The sequence below is a fragment of the Macaca thibetana genome, chromosome 15 (assembly GCF_024542745.1).
Source record: "Macaca thibetana thibetana isolate TM-01 chromosome 15, ASM2454274v1, whole genome shotgun sequence".
Classification (NCBI taxonomy): domain Eukaryota; kingdom Metazoa; phylum Chordata; class Mammalia; order Primates; family Cercopithecidae; genus Macaca; species Macaca thibetana.
Window position 1 is genome coordinate 25,827,234 of NC_065592.1, and position 18,760 is coordinate 25,845,993.

The window sequence follows — 18,760 nt, forward strand, 5'->3', positions numbered from 1 at the left end:
GATGCTGTATGAAAATCAACTGGCATGCCGGAGACTAGGAGAAAAATCCATAATACATATATCTGACAAAGAACCCAGGCCTACTGGAATATATAAAGAACGCCTACAACTTAATAATAAAAAGACAAATAGCCCAACCAAAAAAATGGGCAGAAGACTTAAACAGACAATTTCCAAAGTAAAATATGCAAGTGGCCAAAAAGCAAATATAAAGATGTTCAACATCATTAGTCATCAGGAAAATACAAATCAACACCACAGTGAGATTCCACTATCCCCTCACTAGAATAGCTGGAATTAAACAGACCAATGCCATAAAATGTTGGCAAGAACATGGAGCAAGTGGAACTCCCAGGCACAGCTGGTAGCAGTGAAAGATGCTATGGTCATTTTGGAAAATAGTTTGTCACTTATTAAAAAGTTAAACATACTATTCCCCATGACCCAGTAATTCTACTCCTTGGGTATTTATCCAAAGAAATGAACACATACGCCCACAAAATCCTCATATAAGCATTTTCATAGCAGCTTTATTTGTAATAGCCTGAAGTTGGAAACAACCCAAATTAACTGGTAAATGGCTAACAAATGGTATTTTCATACAATAGAACATTGCTCAGAAGTAAAAAAGCATGAACAACTGATACATACGATATGTTAAAATATGAATCTTAAAAACATTCTGCTGAGCAAAAGAAGTCAGACATAAAAGAATACAGATTCTACGACACTAATTCTAAGAAATTCTTCTACAGTGAGCCGATGTCCTTATAGGGACACTCACTAGACCCAGGGAATCAAGTCCTAGCCCTGGAAACCTACCTGATGAAGCCCTCAAATCCACCTCTGCCTCCACAAGGAGTCCACTGGCACACAAATCTCTAGAACCAGACAGAGGCCACTGCAGGAGCTATCTCTTGGTCAGCCTTGGATAAATAATTCTCTGTTGAATCCAGGCTAAACCTCTCATGCCATATTTTAAACACAGATGACCCCTGAGTTCCCAGACTTCAGTAGGTAACAGAGAGATTCAGTCAACAAGCAGGTACAGAAAGAAAGAGAGTTCACAACAGAAAGCAAAAGAAAATGAGGAAGAGAGAAAGAAAAGTAGACAGCTCTTCAGGAGAGATGCACCAGGCTGTCAGGGTGGTGCATCTCTTAGGGGGCAAGAGACACACCCCTTTCTGTTGTACCATCTGACATGGGATGTAGGATAGCTTCATGGTTGAGTATGGGCCTAGAGCTTGCCTGCTGGAATTCAAAGCCAAGTTCCCCATCTTACTACCTCCATGGCCTTATTCAACTTGCCCCAGGAAGCACTAAAGATAGTCTCCAAAGGCTGAACCCAAGGTTATAGTCTGCCCTTGTAGCTAACACCTCACTGAAAGTGCATTCTGGGTAGCATCCAGTCTGGGCACCAGGCAGCAGGGCAGTTGCTGCTTCACTGGAGAACACAGACATGGCTGCCCTGTACCTGCTTATGGAAAGCTGGATCCCCAGAGGGGCGCAGGCCATGGTGTTCAAGCCCGACCATAGTCCTGCTGTCTGGGCATCAGCACCACAAGTAGGTCAACTGGACAGTCGGTGCCTACCTAGTGGAATCCTGCAGCCTCTCTCCCCACACAACATCTGGCTCTACGGTGGGTACTGAAAGATCCATACAGCCCACGCTGGGAGGTGGAATGAATTCTTCTAGTGGGGCCATAGCAGGTACCTCATGTCAGAGATGTCTATAATCCAGATCCTGGGCTCAAAAGACCTTAAAGAGCTCTCACAGATGGGAAACTGGAGCCCACAGAAGGAGAGCAACAGGCACAAGGTCACAGAGCAGTGAGGGGCAAGCAAGGATGAGAATCTCAGCCCAGTGCTCGACTTGGGACTGGAGTTCTCGCCCATGGGGAGACCCCTCAGCCCCTGCCACTCTGCCCAGATGGGAGGAATTCCTGGGGAAGCTACCTGCACCACCCTCCAGGCTCTGAATACTTCTCCCTCCCTATCCGATACCCTTGGTATGCCAACAGCAGGGCTTCAGGAAGGACTCGGGCCTTCCCAGACTATAAGGGGCTTCAGCCCCCAGTGACCTTCTGTAAACCCTCCTTCTCTGTTTGGACCTAAGTCTTCCCATCCACAGAATGGGGAGTGGTATCCCCACAGCTCTGCTGTGAGAAACAAAACCAGTAACACTCCCCAAAATGTTGCTAAACATCCAGCCCTTCTGCCCTGAGACTGCACAAGCCCCGCCCCCATCAGACTTTGGTTTCCGCACCTGTACATGAAGGGGAAGGGAGGCTGATGGGCCCCCTAGCTCATACACTCGGGGATCCAAGGATGGTGACCCCTCTAATATCCAGAAAAGGAGGTGGGAAATCAGCAAGGTAGGCTCATGGGCACCAGGAGGATAGAAGGCCAGGATGTCCCTGTGGGAAGGGCCCTTAGAGCTCTTTCCTTTCCTGGTCAGAGTGGGAGATAGTGGTCCAGGGTCGGGATGGGGCCTGCCCCGCATCACAAGCAGGCCTGGGACTCAGCTGGGATTAACAGCCAGGGCTTGACTCCCAGCTCAGGGTTCCTGCCACCTCCTTAGCTTCCCACCATCAAGGCCAAGAGGGAGCTTTCCTGTCCAGTTAACCATGCCCCTAGCCTGGGCTCCCTCCTGCATCTGTTCAGACTGAAGCTGTATCACGGGGCACTGGCTTTGGGAGTGAAGATTCATAAACCTCGTGATGTGGGGGCACCTAGAAGAGGGCCACAGCAGGACTTGGAGAAGTGATGTCCACCCTCCTCACCCCAATCACGTGGGCACAGGACTCTGAGTCCACTGAGGGAGGGCTCAGACGCCGCTCTGGCTTAAGAGGGGGACTTCTCAGCTATGCCAGCCACTGTAGACAGGTGGCCTTAGGTCAGACTTAACACCTAAAGACTGACCCAGAACTGAGCTCACCTTGCTTTCACCATTTCCTAGCCAAATTCCAGAGGCCTGGCCAACGGTTGGCCCACCCTGTCCCCAGCCCCCCAATCCCCATCCCCACCGGGAGGAGGTACTCACTGATGGGGGCGTGTAAGGCCACATGCTCCTGGTAGGGAGTGTAGTACTTGTACTGTTTCCCGCAGAATTCACAGGTGTAATTGCCAGTTTCTGTCCAGGAAGGAAACGAAGGTGTAAGAATGGGCAACTGGCCCCCACCAAGAAACATCAGCGTGCTCCCACCCCCCAAAAAACTCCTCCCCATTCTGGGACCATCAACTGGAATCAATTCTGACTCTGGAGTTAGAAGATCCCTATTCCAGTCCCAGCTCAGACATTTTGAGCTGGATAACCTCGGGCAAGTCTCTTAACCTCTCTGTGCCTCAGTTTTTGTATCTATAAAACAGAGGTCATAATAGGACCACCTTGTAGGATTGCTGTGAGGATTAAATTTAGATGGCAAGTGCTTAGAACAGTACCTGGCACATTGCTCCACCCCAGCCCCGGTGCTCAAGAAATGTGCTGACCTCCAACACCAACCTCTTCATCAGCCCCTCTACAAGCCCTGCCCTCTGCAGTGGCCACACCCAGGGTCCCCTCATCTCCAGAACCTTCCCTACCCCCAAGCACCCCCCACCCACTGGCAGCAGGGGTCACTTCTTCCTCTCAAGTCCCACCCGACTTTTATCTTTACCTCTCTTTTGGCACTGCCTAACTTCTTTCTTCTTAAAAATGTCTGATGTAATATTGTTCACTGGGGGAAAATTATAAAATACTGATAAATACAAATACAAAATAAAAACTAAAGAGAAATTTCAATCATCTGTAACCCCCAAAGAGCAGCATCTACCCCCTTGGGGGAGGGTGCCCTGGTCCCCACTCTTCATTCTGTCTCATCTGGGGTGTGCTTCTCTCACTGATACCACCTGTCTGGCTCCTGTGAGCCCTGAATTAGCCAGTCCTGATCAATATCCTCTTTGTAATCTGGTGTATTCAATCCACATTACTTTGTGGACATCTTGCCCAATCAATAAATATTGATCTCTACCGCATTTATTGGCTGCATGGTTCCCCCTGGACTTTGGAATTTGCTGAGCCAGTCCTCTATACCAAGGAACATTGCGATTGTTTCAAAATTTTTTCCCTATTTAAAAAAAAATGTTGTGACTCATGTTTTTATAGAAAATTTTCCACATTTACCCATTAATTTTACACATTATCACAAAACAAAGGCTATTCCATATAATCTTTGCACATTATTTCCTGGGGAAATATTCAAGAGAGGGAAAGGGTATGTATTTTTAAGACCTTTGATAACCACAGCACCATCATCCCAATCAGAAAGGTGTGAAAATGACCGTTTATGCACACTACAGCCAGCATTAAGTATTATCATCTTCTTAAATTCTGTCTATCTGATAAGAAGAACTATATTACACTGCTGATTTTATTTTCCATTTCTTTGATTTCTAAGGAAATTGATTATTTTTCATGTTTAATTAACTATTGTTTTCCTTTTGTGAGTTTCCTTTTGTGTTTACAGCCAGCATTTCTACAGGTATATTGACATTTATGAAATCACTAAACTCTTTGTAGATTAAGGATATCAACATTTTGTTATACGTGTTAAAATTAATTTTTTCTTAATTGGTCTATTAGTCTGTTTATGGTTTTTCTCTCCCGCTATAGAATTTTTAGTAGTTAAATACTTTTTGTAACTGATTCATAAACACTGGAAACAGTTATTTGCTCTTTGCAGGATTCACAGTTATTAGATCAACTGTATTAAATGTATTATTTAAATTCTATACAACCTTATTTGTCTACTTGCTCTGTCAAGGACTAAATATTGTGATAAATCTTTCTACTTCACTGTATTTCTAAATTTATTTTGTATATTTGGAAACAATGTTGTTTGATACCTAAAGGTTCATGGGATCAAAATCTTCACTGTGAACTGTATTTAGTAACATAAAACTATTTTCCAACACAGTGCTTCTCAAAGTGCGGTCCCTGGACCAGCAACATCAGTATCACCTGGGAACCTGTTAGAAATGCAAATTCTTAGGAATCACCTAAGACCTACTGAAAAAAAAAAGTTATAGGTGCTGGGTCCAGCAATCTGTGTTTTAACAAGCCCTCCAGAAAATTCTGATGCATGGGAAAATTTAAGAACTCATGCTGTAACATTTAATTATTCCATTTTATTAGTTTGTGTGGCATAATTTGATAATTAATTTGTCAGATCCTGATTTCTATTTGTTTACATGTACGTAAAGACATGTCCCAACATTTTCTCGTACTGTCATTCGTTAAACAGGTACTGTGCTAAGTGCTGGCACAAAATGCTAAGCAAAACAGGCAAAGTTCCTGCCTTCAAGGAGTTTACAGTCTAACAAAAGGAGATAAAAAAAAAATCAAAGAGTCACTCAAATTTAAAACTCCATCCACAGTAAGTGCTCTCAAGGAGACATATGCAGTGCTATAAAAACCCATGATAGGGAATTTAATCTAGTTCTGGAAGTAGGAAAGAGAAGCTCAAGTGCAGAGAAAAGATAAGGAATTAACCTTGTCTCTAATGTCTCTAATAAACCATTAACAATTGGATTATTTTAAATCAACCTGACAAGCTTTGCCTTCTAATAAAGGAGATTATACCATTTGCTTTTATTGCTATAATTGATTTGGTTTTACAATCATGCTCCACCCTTTCTGATTGCTGCCTTAATTCCCAGTTGTTTTATATATGAACTCTTTATTTTTCCATTATTCTCCGATATTCCATTATTTTCCAATATTGTCTATTGTTTTAGATAATTAGTACATAAGATGTATTTCTCTAATTGTTAATAGTCAAGTGGCAAATGACATTTTTCAGTTTGTCACCATTGAGAAAGGTAGTTTAACCCAGTGTTTCTCAAACTTTAGCACATCAAAGAATCATCTAGAAAGACTGTTACAACATAGATTGCTGGGTTCCACCCCAGAAATTTTGATCCTGTAGGTCTGGAGTAGGGCCTAAGAATATACATTTCTAATAAGCTTCCAGGAATGCTGATTTGCTGGTCTGGAGTCACACTATGAACAGGAAGGCTTAACCTACTTTACTGTAGCCCTCACCAATTCCTCCTTCCTTTAAAAAAAAAAAAAAAAAACCCTCATTTTAAATATTTTAGAATGTGCCTTCTGCAATTTTATAATCGGATTTGGAACATTTTAAACTAACTTCTAGTTTATCTTGTTTTACTACTCACAGTTCCTCTTATACTATGAATTTCTCACAATTGAGTCTTTAAATGTATTCTACGACTTAGTTCATCAGAGTATACCTTCAAATAATTTTGTGAAGATGGGTACATAGAAAAAAAAGTATGTTTTTAAGCCCTTGCTTTTCTCTTTACACATAAACCACAGTTTGTCTAGATATAAAATTCTTAGATTACAACCTTTTCCCTTCAAATCTGATCCATTATCTTCTAAGATTTAGTATTGCAGAGATGTCTAAGGCAAGTCCACCTTGAATTCATGTATAGGTAACTTGCTTTTTTATGCCTGAATGCTTATATAATAGGTTTTTTTTTCCTTTATAGTTTTAAAAAGTCACTGAGATCTACGTGAGTTCAGGTCTCTTTATACCGAATCTATCTGACGCATGATAAGCCTATTAAATCTGCATATACAGGTCTTCCTTTAGCTGAGCAAATTTTTCTTCTATTAGATCTTAGGAGCACTGTTTCTGGACACTGGTACTGTAATACCAATTATCTGAAACTGGCTCCCTGTTCTCCCTGTTTATCATATTTTCCTCTCATCCTCTCATTATCTTCATCTGTTCAAGTTCATCCTTCACATCACTAATTCCAATTTTGCAGATAAACTCGGTTCTTTACTTCATAGAATGTAGTTTTTAATTCTGTTATTACATTTTCTGCTTTCCTGAAATCCTTCCTCGTCTTACTCCTCTCTCTTTGCCTTCTTATTCTGTTGCTTTTTCACCATACAACTCCGGCTCCTTTTTCACAGGGGTCATGCTATGGACCGAACTGTGCCCTCATCCTCAAATTCATACATTGAAACTCTAACTCCTAATATGATGGCATGTAGAGATGGGGCCTTTGGGAGGTAAGCAGGGTTAGATGAGGTCATAAGGGTAGGGTCCTCATCATGGGATTAGTGCCCTTATTAGAAGACAAGCCAGAAAACTTGCTCTCTCTCTCTTTCACCATCATGTCCAGATATATGGTGGCCACCTGCAAGCCAAGAGGAGAGCCCTCAACAGAAGCCTGCCATGCTGGCACCTTGATCTCAGGCTTTCCAGCTTCCAGAACTGTAAGAGATAAATTGTTCACACCACCCAGTCCACAATATTTTGTTGTGGCAGCCTAAGTAGACTTGTAAGACAGGTCACATTTTCTTATAAGAGATGGAGGTTGTCAAACAGAATGGTCTTCTAGATTTTGTGGTAGATCATTTTCAGAGGTGTGCTCTTCTCCGAGTCTCTTAAATTCTCTTTTTCTTGTTATATGGAATTTACATAGTTCTCTCATTTTTTTTTAACTATTCAAGTGACTCTTCCTTATTCAGGCATAAAAATCAAGTAACCCATACGTGACTCCAGACTTACTCTGTTTCAACAGACCACACAAATGAGTTTTCCTTGATTCTCCCTCTGCCCATTATCATGGAAGTAATTCTTGGATCTGCAGATGAAGAGCAAGTTAACCCACAAGGCTTCTTGGACCAACTCTCCCTTTTCTAGCAGGATTCTCTGCTCTGTCATTGCCTGGGCTTCTTCCAACCTAAGTACCTAATTCTCTAATGTGCTCAGCTGATGCTGATGTGAAAGGTGTACTTCCCAGCACTCACTCCAGCCGGGGTGTTTCTTCTTCCTCCGACTACAGAGCTTTACTCGGGCAATCAGTCCCTTCAGAATACGTGGTGCCTCTACTGGCTAATCATTTTTAGCGTTCTGTGGCATTGGCCTGCTTATACGTAGCAGGAGCTGAAGAAGCAACATTTTTGTCTCACAGGCAGCTCCTGAGTGGCAGCAAGGGATGGTCTCACACCACACCAGCAATCTCAGCTCCATTCAGTCCAGCTGGGAGTACGCTGGCAGCCAGACCCAGTCTGATATTCTCAATGCAATTCTACACTCCTAATAATTTGTGGTAATTCCTCCCAGGTCCTTGCACTGGCTGTCCGTCAGACTTAGTTACAGATAACAGAGAACACGCTTCATCTTGTTCTGCATCTTCCTGGGTAATTAACAGGTACCACTTATTTAATGCTTTGCACGCATGTGTAAGGACTACGCTAATTCTTTTACAATTATAATCTCATCTAAGCCCCAAGACAATCCTGAAAGGTGAGTTTTATTGTCATCAGCCCATTTAGAGGTAGAGAGACTATGGATTAGACAGATTAGAAAATTGGTAGGACATCATGCAGCTATTAAGGGTCGAGCTGGGAGTCCTGTTTGGGTTGGCTCTAAAACTCTTGCCCTTGACTCTTTCTTAGTAACATGTCTCACTTACTACACCTTGGATATGAGCCAGGTGCTCAGCGAGACATTCTATGTGTGTGTGCTCCAACAGCACTGAAAAATTCAGAGATGTGCTTGTTCCCAACTTATGGGACGCTCACAAGGGGTAAGGAGCTAGTAAGCTGGTGACGACAGCATTCAAACCCAGGCCTGTCTGATTTCAAAGCCCATTTTCCTAAGGATAATGATACGGTTGGAAGAGCAGCAGTACACTGGGACCACTGCCAGATCCTGCATAGATACTGAACGGGGAGGTCATAGATCCTCTGTTCCTGTCCTATATCTGTCTATGAATGTCTCTCCCACCAGACTATGAATTCTTTTGAATTCTTTTTTGAGATGGAGTCTTGCTCTGTCACCAGGCTGGAGTTCAGTGGTGTGATCTTGGCTCAAGATCTACCTCCCGGGCTCAAGCGATTCTCCTGCCTCAGCCTCCTGAGTAGCTGGAACTACAGGCGCTCACCACCATGCCCAGCTAATATTTTGTATTTTAGTAGAGACAGGGTTTCACCATGTTGGCCAGGAAGGTCTCCATCTCCTGACCTTGTGATTCACCCGCCTTGCCTTCCAAAGTGCTGGGATTACAGGTGAGAGCCACCGCGCCCAGCCTGAATTCTTTGAATGCTGCAAATATGCCTGATTCACTTTTGTGTTTCCCCTGCAGGGTCTAACTTCCTGTATTTGAGCGCTGAGGGTTTCGTCATATGGTTTTTTTTTTTTGAGATGGAGTCTCACTCTGTCACCTAGGCTGGAGTGCAGTGGCGTGATCTCGGTTCAATGCAACCTCTGCCTCCCGGGTTCAAGTGATTCTCCTGCCTCAGCATCCCAAGTAGCTGGGGCTACAGGCATGCATAACCACGCCTGGCTAATTTTAGTAGTGACGGGGTTTTGCCATATTGGCCAGGCTGGTCTTGAACTCCCAACCTCAGGTGATCCGCCCATCTTGGCCTTCCAAAGTGCTGGGACTACAGGTGTGAGCCACCGCGCCCGGCCATATTCTTCATCTTTAAGATGATTTTTATGCTCCTGTTTATCGAGTGTTTACTATGCATGTGACAAGCACTGTGCTAACCACTTTATAGACATGATCTCATCTTCAGTTTCCTGAACGCTTTCAGAAGAGTTAAGAAGAAAGCAAAGAATCATCCCATGACCACATGGACAAGGGATGAGGAAGAAAAAGCATTTGGGGGAAGGGGGAGGGGACACACCCAACCCCTTCCAAGAGCTGGGATCAAGTTCTGCCTGAGGAACGTATCTAACTTAGTGTTTCAGCTCCTCTGATTTTCCTTCACTCAGATATCCTCATCTGCTCGTTCTGTTTTTGTGTATATTTTTACAAGCTGCTTTAGATCCTTATCGGAAGGAAGCAGAGACCACAAAGGTCTCTTCTTGCAGGGTAGTTAAGTGAGGTACAGAAAACAAAGAGATAAATAGCAGGTATGGCAATTCCTGAACAGCTGGAAAGGACAAGTCTCACTCACTTGTGGTCCCCCAGCACCTGCCCTAGGCTGGCCACCCAGCCCCTCCCAATCCATCTTCCTCCCAGCAGCAAAATCAGGCTTCTTAAAATGCAAATCGGATCAAGTCCCTTCTCCACTTAGTAAACTCTCTGGCTCATTCACCTGAGGATGCTGCCTGCTAGTATTCAAGGCTCTGTAAGACCTGAAGCCATCGATTTCTGGGATCAGCAGGGCTCTCCTGCCTTCACATGGGATGCCGGGGCTCATCCCCTACCCTCATCCCCACCCGAAAGCTTCCAGCATTCCCTCAGGCCTCCCACAACTCCCTGCAAGCTGTGTTGGAACTGTTCAATGATCTGCTGTCCCCACCCCCAAAGCCCCATCTGAACTACCCAAGGGCAGGACTACATGTGTCCTGCTCCCTGCTGTGTGCCCACAACACTCAATACAAGTTTATCGAAAACAGGCCAGACATGTGTGTGGCTCCTGCCCTCAGGGCGTGTCCTGTGACAGAGACAGAGTATCTGCCTGTGGTTGCCCTGGATAGCTCATTCGCTGAGAGGCCCCTTCAGGTGACTATGACGTGTTATTTTCTGAGCACCTACTATGTACCAGGCACTGTGCTAACAAGTGGTTCACATCCAGGATCTCATTTAATCCCCCAACAAACCTGTGGGGAAATGTCATCCTCACTCGACGGGTGGGGAGGCTGAGGTTCAGGATGGCTAACAGACCGTGAGGACACCAAGCCTGTAAGCAGTAGCGCCAGGACTCAGTCCCATCCTGGCTGCCTTCACTGCTCTGACCTTGACCCTGTGCTGCCCTGCTGCTCCTCGAAAGCTCCAGTCCTAACACTGACTGGCCCAACTGACAGGTGGGCACCATTGCTGCCGTTAAGTGATGCCACCCACTGCTACCCCTGCCCTAGCAGTGAGACTGAGCCCTGCCTCCCTTGGCCAGCCCCCACCCAGCCCTTGTCCCCAGAGGGAATCCCGCATACTTGGCCCGATTTTCTGGAATGGCTCCGGGGGCTCCTCCTTCACCTCGTCAGTGGCCACGACACCTTGGTCGAAAGGGTCTGTGGGAGAACATATGGCCCTCAGCAACCTGGTCCCCCAGGTCTCAGGAGCCCAGCCGGGGACAGGGGAGGTGATGAGCAGCCCCAAGGACTTACCTGCCCGGTTCTCGGGGGCCCCTTCCACACTAAATACTGCGCCCGGGCGGGAGGCAGCAGCCGCAGAAGGAAAGAAGCAAACAGGAGCCCTGTTAGTCCCTGCCCAGAGCAGCCTCTGCCGCTGCTCCCAGCCCCTACCCCCATGGGTTTGCCTTGGGGCCCAGGTGGGCTGCCCTGGCCACTGTGGAAGCCCCCCAAAACCAGGACAACACGAGGATACATCCCAACCAGGACACAGCCTGGGCCTCAATCCCTCGTCCTCACTAGGATGGACACCCACCCATGATGCAGGCAGACAGTTTGCCTGGATCTGTTTCTGATTGCCAGCATGGCTTCAAGGGGCCAGGGCAGGAGAAAAGAGGAAGAGATCAGGAGGAGAGAGAAAGAGGAGGTGAGAAAACGGACAGGCTAGTGGTAACAGGTGGTGGGCCTGGTTGTCACAGCTTGAGATGGGCTGAGGGTGTGGGGCTAGACGGGGAACCCCTAAGGCCCTTCCAAGGTCTAAGACCCTCTTTCTAGGATTTTTAAGACTCAAAAATGTGTTAACTGTATTGTTCTAATTTCTAATTGTCTAATCTAAGATGCTAAAAGGCCATCATTCGTTTTTTAAAACCGGTTTAATTTCATCAGAACATAAAAATGCTCAATATGAAACTATAAAATGACTCGATATGAAATTCCAATATTTGACTAATTTTGACCTATAAAAATGGCAAGTTCACTTGGGTTAACCTAAATAGAAGTCATGTGGAGTATGAGGGTGACGTTCCCGCCCCCAGAGTCCTCCAGGGCTGGTCATCCCCGTTGTGGTTCTGGCTACTGCCTGGCCACTGCCTGGCCTTTTTCTGGGTAAGAGGGAGGAGGGAGGCGGGGAGCGCTGGAGGCTGGTGTCTCTGAGGAAGGGCGCTTCTTGGCATGGCTCCAGGGAGTGAGGGGCCTGACTCACCATCCACTGCGTGCAGGTCTCGGTGCTCTTGGAAACAGCTGTAGTATTTGTACTTCTTCCCGCAGATGTCACACGTGTACCTGAAATTGTCTGCATGGGATGAAAACACACACCTGGTTGGTTACCAGGGCTTCAGTCATGTGGGGTGGGGTTTTTCTGGCCAGATCATCTCAGACCCCAAAGACGAAACTAGCCCAGTCTGGCCCCAACTGAATGACCCCATGGAGAATCAGTTCCTGAGCCAGTCTGTACCTTGGCACTGCCCAAGTCTTCTAGACCACGGAAGGGCATGGCACCGCCTACCCTCTGGAACACCCAGCTTCTCCTCTCCGATATGCAGGAGGGTGAAGCTCCTGCCTCAGCGCTGGCCCCACCCTCCACCCCAAGCCAGCCTTGTATTGCCTCCTGGGTCCACAGGATGTAGGCTGGGGTGTCAGGGGTCGTCTGTGGAGATCCAGACCACACAAGGTGACTGGGAGCCCAGAAGTGACTCCAAAACCAACCCCCAAACCTGCCCTAGGTGAGCTGAGTTCCTTGCGGCCTGGTTCCCAAATGGTCTGGCACACCCTTTGCAGAAGCTCTGTGAGAATAACAATCACTGCAGCGCCCATGCCCAGGTGCTACAGCAACCAGGGCAGCAGGCCAGGCTCTTCCCCTCCATCTCCTCCGTTCTTGCCGCAGAGGGAGGAAGCAGTCTCTCATTTTACACACGAGGAAACTGAGGATCAGAAGGGACATGCCCCAAGGGCACAGCCGGGAGGGCCTGTGATAAGCAGCCTTGGGGATAGCACCCAGGGCTCCTTGCCTCTTGATGCTCATGCCCTACATCACCTCTTCCCTGTGAGTCTGGGCTAGACCTGGTAACTGACTTCTAATGAACAGAATGCAGTGAAAGTGACTGCATATCACTTCTGAGGGTAGCTTACAAAAGACGGAGACTTCTGTTTCAAGCATACCTTCTCTCTCTGGCTCACACCTGCTGGCCTCTGGGTTGTGAGCTGCCATGAGAGGATGAAGTGAGGGGTCAGGGCCAGCTAGCCAGGGAGGCTGGGTAGAGACAAGCAAGTAGACAGGTGGCAGCAGATGGTGGGCAGCATGAGAGAGATCCCACGAGAGACCCAGGTGACCAGGAGCTGACGGCAGCCTCTGGTGAACAGCCAGTGAGGCCCTCAGTCTAAGGGCTTGGGAAGGACCGACCCTAGTAGGGTTGTTAACCTGCTAACAACCACGCGAGTGAGTTTAAAAGCAGCTCTTTCTCCAGTCAAGCCTTGAGATGGGACCACAGCCCTGGCCAAGTCCTTGCCTGCAGCCAGGAAAAGACCCAGCGCCAGAGGACCCAGCAAAGCCATATCCAAATTCTTGACCCTAGAAACTGAGGGATAATCAAAGCTTATTGTTTCCAGTCATCAAGTTTTAAGGACATCTGTTACACAGCAATAGATAACTAACATGGGGTCAGAGTTTGGATGATCCCCCGGGTCTACCTAACATCTGAAGCTGGACATAGGACATGACCCCCTCCACAATGGCACACTCTAATGTTTGCACTGGCACGGACCTCACGTGTGTGTTCCTTGGGCTGATGTAGGGAGGGCCTATCAATCCCACCTCCCCAGGCACAGGGAGGCTTAGTGGTATGCTCAAGGCTGCCCAGTGGGGGTGGTGGATGGGGGAGCGAGAGCTAGGATTCAAATATTCACTAACTCCAAGCTAAGGCTGAGTCAGGGCATGTGGCCCTTCTCTGTCTGAATAAGCCGCAAATCAGTACTGGGCTCGGGGAGCTCTCTCCTGGTCCCTCTCCTGTCCCCCAGAACCCAAATACAGGATCTGATGCTTGCCAAATGTGACCTAATACTGTCACAAATATCAATGTGACAGTAGCATGAGGGGCTAATCTTTTATTCCTTAGTGGACAGATGGGTGAGTGAATATGTCTTTATGCTTCTATGTATGACTGTACTATTTTCCTAATAAATAAGTGAAAAGTCCTAGAACTGTTAAGAAAATGTGTGAGACCTCATTTCTAGGCCTGCCTCCACTACTCACAAGCTGCATGACTCCCCCTCTCTGGGACTTAGTGTCCTCATCTGCAGAATGGGTGGGCTGGACTCAATATTCTCATTTGGGCCCTTTTGGCTTCATGACTCCACGACCAGGCTCCGGCAAAGCAGAGGCCAGGCATTCTAAGCAGGCGCTGCCAGTCTGGGTCAGGGCAGGGCTGCGGGACTGAGAATAAAACAGTGCGCAATGGCCGCGGGGAGGAAACTCCACAGGGAGGAAGGGAAAAGTGATGGAAGGACTAAAAATACCCCTGCTATAGAACCCTCAGCAGCCAGCAAGCCTGCGGACAACGGAAGCCAGACGGAACACAACAGATCATTGAGGGGCTGCTGGAGAAGCCAGGGGCCCAGAATAGCTGAGGAAGGAAAGATAAATAGGGAAGTTCTTTAAATGTGTGGCTGACCGCAGTCAGTCCATGGGAGCCGGAAAAGAATGGAGCTATTGAGGGAGACGGGAGCCAAGGGCCAGGCTGGGGCTGGGGCTGGGGCAGGATAGGCGGGGCTGAAGGAGGAGGGCCCAGCTCCCACCTCCTCCCAGCTGGGGTCCTGTGGCAGGTGTCTAGCCAACCTGGACCGCAGATTCCTCTCTGGAACATGCCGGCTTCTCCTTTGGCACAAGAATCCAAATGGAGTGGATGGGAACATGTCTTAGAAGAAATGCTGTTGGGACCCAGGCCAGTTAAAATCCTTTTTCAGTCATCGGCACCTCTTCAAACTGCTCTGGTTTGGGGGTTTGTTGGGCAGGGGGTGGTAATGTTTATTTATTATGTTAAAAATCTTTTTTTATGATGGTGTGGTGTAACAAACCCATAGAACGGGGATTGGCACGCAACAGTCTGTGGGCCAAATCCTGCCCACCATCTGTTTTGGTAAGGAATTCATTTACATATTATCTCTGTTCCTGGCACGTTCCCACTACAAGGGCAGGGCTGAACACTTGTGACGGAGACGTCTGGCCTATGAAGTCTAAAATACTTACCATCTGGTCCTCTACAGAAAAATGTTGCTAACCCCGGGTGTAGAAAAGTGTACAAACGCTAAGTATACAGCTTGTTCAATTTCCACAAACCGAAACCACCCATGTAACCGACACCCAGCTCAAGAAACAGAGCCCAGAAGCCCCTTCCCCAGGGGAGCCACTCTTCTGACTTCTACCAGCAATAGTCAGTTTTAGCTGCTTTTGCCCTTTCTCTGTGCACAATCTTAGAGGATGAACCCTGTGTACGCCTGGCCTCTTTTGCTCACCATTGTGTGTGCGTCATCCATGTTGCTGTGTATAGCTATAAATTGTTCATTCTCACTACCGTAGTCTTCTGTGTCACTAGACTTATCCATTCAATGAGCACTAGGCATTTGGGGGTTCCTAGTTCGTTAGGAATCGTGTACTAAGAACATTCTAGTTAGCATCTTTCAGCAGATATGCACACATTTCTGTTGGCAACATACCTACAGGTGGAACTGTGACTTCTGAAGCTTCGTATTATTGGGTGGGGAGACTCCATCCTAGTCTACACCAGCCCGGCTGCTCGCTTACCAGGCGCTTGGGGTCTAGAACTGGAGGAATGGCAAGCAGGGCCTGTGAGCAGCAGTGCTGTTGCAGATGGCAAAGCCCTGTGCCACCCCAGGTGCTGGGATATGGCACCCCAGGGCAAATCACCAATAAGCAATTAGTGCCCCTGGCTGTGGGGGCTCAGGAGAAAACTCTCCAAAGCAGTGTTTCCCAAAGGTCAGCTACAGAGCCCCAGAGTCATGGGTGAGAGTCATAAGAACACAAGAAACTGCATATCCTGGGCACCCATGGGAGATGCACGGCTGTGTCTGTCAATGAAGAGCTGGAAATGTCCACAAGAAAGAAACCTGCTCACCTTAGTGAAACTCAAGGTCTCCCAAAGTTACTTGGCCGGAGAAATTGTCACGGACAAAACACCACTAACCTTCCCAGAATGAGCTTGCCACGGAGCACGCTTTGGGAAGGGCTGCTCTGAGGCACCGTGTTGTGGTTTTGTAAGGATGGGCTGGCCCCAAAGCTTGGACCCCAGCACTGTGTCTCTCAGAGGCCACCTGGAGCAGTTCTGTGGGAGGGAACGAGCAGCTCCTCTTTGTACCACCCCAAGCCCTCGCCCCTCAGCAGCCCATGGAGGAAAAAGTACTCACTGCTTTGGGAGGCTCCCTCCCCTGAGGTGGCTTCAGTGTCTGCAAAGAGAGAGAGAGAGAGAGAGAGGGAGGGGGGTGAAGCTACCGGGCCAATGATAGGGCCAGTGCCAAACACAAGAGAGAACATGGAAGCCACAGGGGACGAGCTCACGGTCCCGCCCTGGGCCCCTGATGTCAGCCTCTCCTCCCTGTCTGCCAGGCTCCGGGGGAAACAGATGCCATCCCTCCTGTCTCCAACTCCCAAGCTTGTCATGAGGAACACACGCACTGACCCCAGCACGTGCCCTGTGGGGGCCACTGACACCGAGCAGTGATGAGATGTCCTGGGAGGTGTGACGCCCGTGGGGAGCAGGGGGAGCCCTGGGGCACAGGCCTGGTGTGTCCTGTGGACTCTCCCTCCCATGCCCACGCTGTCCCACATCAGGAGGCCTCCCTTCTTCTGCCTGGCACCCTATCCCACTGATGAAAGTGGGAGGAGAATGGGAAAGGCTGTAGCTGTCAGGGCCTCTGGGGTCACCCACAAGGGACCCAAGTGGGAAACAGACAGATAGTGGGAGGGGCGGCCCCTGGGCTCTGCCCCAGGGATACTCCTCTCACCTCGGTGTGCCCGCACGTGGGTCTGGAAGCAGTTGTAATACTTGTACTTCTTGCCACAGATTCCACATTCATAAGACCCTGGAAAACAGAAGAGGAAAGGACTGGTCACCCAACCTCTGTGACCACAAGGTCCCAGGACCCACAGGCGATGCCTACAAGTGTGGCTAACTCTCTGTCCCAGGGGCAGAGATGGTCCCTGGCAAGGAGGCAGCACTGAGCTAGGAGTCAGGAGGCCTGGGTCTAGATCCAGGTTTGCCTCCCACTCCCTTGGGAAAGGCACCGCCCCCATCTCTGGGCCTCAGTTTCCAAATCTGTAAGATGGAGAAGGTAACTTCTTCAGCTAATTCTCAGCCCTACACCTTGAGGGGAAAAAGGAGATGAACGTAAAAGTGCTCTGAAAGGAATAAATTGCATCCACATAAGGAAATCATCACTTCAGTGCATTACAATAATTTCCAGCGACCCCTTTTCCTTGCCAAAATGGGACAGAGATTAAGACAGACTGAATCAGACACACCTGGGTCCCTGTCCCTGTTTTGTCACTTACCAGCAGCATGACCTTTGTAATTTCCTTAGGTGCATGAAGCCTCGGTCTGCTGATCTACAGAATGGGACCACATGTACCTACCTCATAGGGTGGCCCTATACTCCCTGTAGGAAGTGCCCAGCCCTACCATAGACATGCTCAGCAAGGAGAGGACCCCCCAACATCCGCTGAGGAGTTGCCTTGTTCCCTCAGACACACAGAGACCGACATGGTGTAAATGCCTGCCTCTAACCCCCACAGCCCCTTGCCAGGCCCTTCTCCCAAGAGCAGGGAGACTGAATTGGCTGAGTTCCTAGTGGGCACTGCAGAGAGGTTAAAAGACGAGCCTGCCATGTAAAGGCCAGAGCAAAAGCCCATGGCAGGAAGCCAAGAAGAGCCCCTCAGATCCAGCCTGGCAGGGACCTCAGGGGCAGAGACCCTGCCTGCTCCCCTACCTAAATCAGCCCTCATGAAGGCCTGATGCCACCTGGGCCCAGGCCTTGCTCTTCCTAACAGAACAGCCAGGGAGCGTGGACAAATGCAGAGGCCCCGGTCCACTCCAGGCTTAGCAATCTAGAGTGGCTGGGGTGGGGACTTGCCTATTCCAAGGTCCCCAGGAAATTCTGGTACCCAGCATCTGGGGATGGGAGAGGCAGACCTGGGATAAGAGTCTTAACTCTGCCATTTACTGGCTGGGCCTCAATTTCCTCCTGGGAAAAATGTAGATGATTCAAGCGTGTTGGTGTGAAGACTGAGTTTGCATGAACAGTGTTCCCAGCACAAGACCAGACCCAACATGAAGGTGAAGATCATTAACTCCTACTCCGTTAGTCTTGCCTGGAAGCAGAGGCCCATTTCCTGGGTGTGTACCCGAGGCATAAGGTGAAGGCAGAAGAGCACTGGATGTGGAGTCTGAAGCCTAGTTCAGCTCTGCTATCCCTTAGCTCGGGGGGGTCCAACCTTTTGGTTTCCCTGGGTCACACCGGAAGAATTGTCTTGGGCCACACATAAAATACACTAACACAAACGATGGCTGATGAGCAAAAAAAAAAAAAAAAAAAAAAAAAAAAAAAAAGAAACACGAATCACAAAAAAAACTCATAAAGTTCTAAGAAAATTTACAACTTTGTGTTGGGCCGCATTCAAAGCCATCCTGGGCCACATGTGGTCATGGGCCGTGGGTTGTACAAGTTTGCCTTGTCTGTTCGATCTCGGACACATCCTTTTACCTGTCCGAGCCTCTGTTTCCCCACCTGCAACACCGGACTCCAATTCCTACAATTCATGACTGAGGTCCGTATCAACGAGGTTCATCGTGTGAATTGGCTGGCACACC

General features: G+C 48.1%; 1 protein-coding gene across 1 annotated transcript in view; it reads right to left on the minus strand.

Annotated features, from left to right (window-relative positions):
- Positions 1-18,760, minus strand: part of ZNF618 (zinc finger protein 618) — a 562,788-nt gene that overhangs the window by 27,249 nt on the left and 516,779 nt on the right. Inside the window, exons 6-12 of the mRNA XM_050760987.1 lie at positions 16,899-16,976; positions 16,302-16,340; positions 12,088-12,177; positions 11,142-11,177; positions 10,968-11,045; positions 3,657-3,716; positions 3,044-3,133 (exon numbers count right to left, since the gene is read on the minus strand). Of these exons, the coding sequence (XP_050616944.1) occupies positions 3,044-3,133; positions 3,657-3,716; positions 10,968-11,045; positions 11,142-11,177; positions 12,088-12,177; positions 16,302-16,340; positions 16,899-16,976 (471 nt within the window). The remainder of the gene's footprint in view (positions 1-3,043; positions 3,134-3,656; positions 3,717-10,967; positions 11,046-11,141; positions 11,178-12,087; positions 12,178-16,301; positions 16,341-16,898; positions 16,977-18,760) is intronic.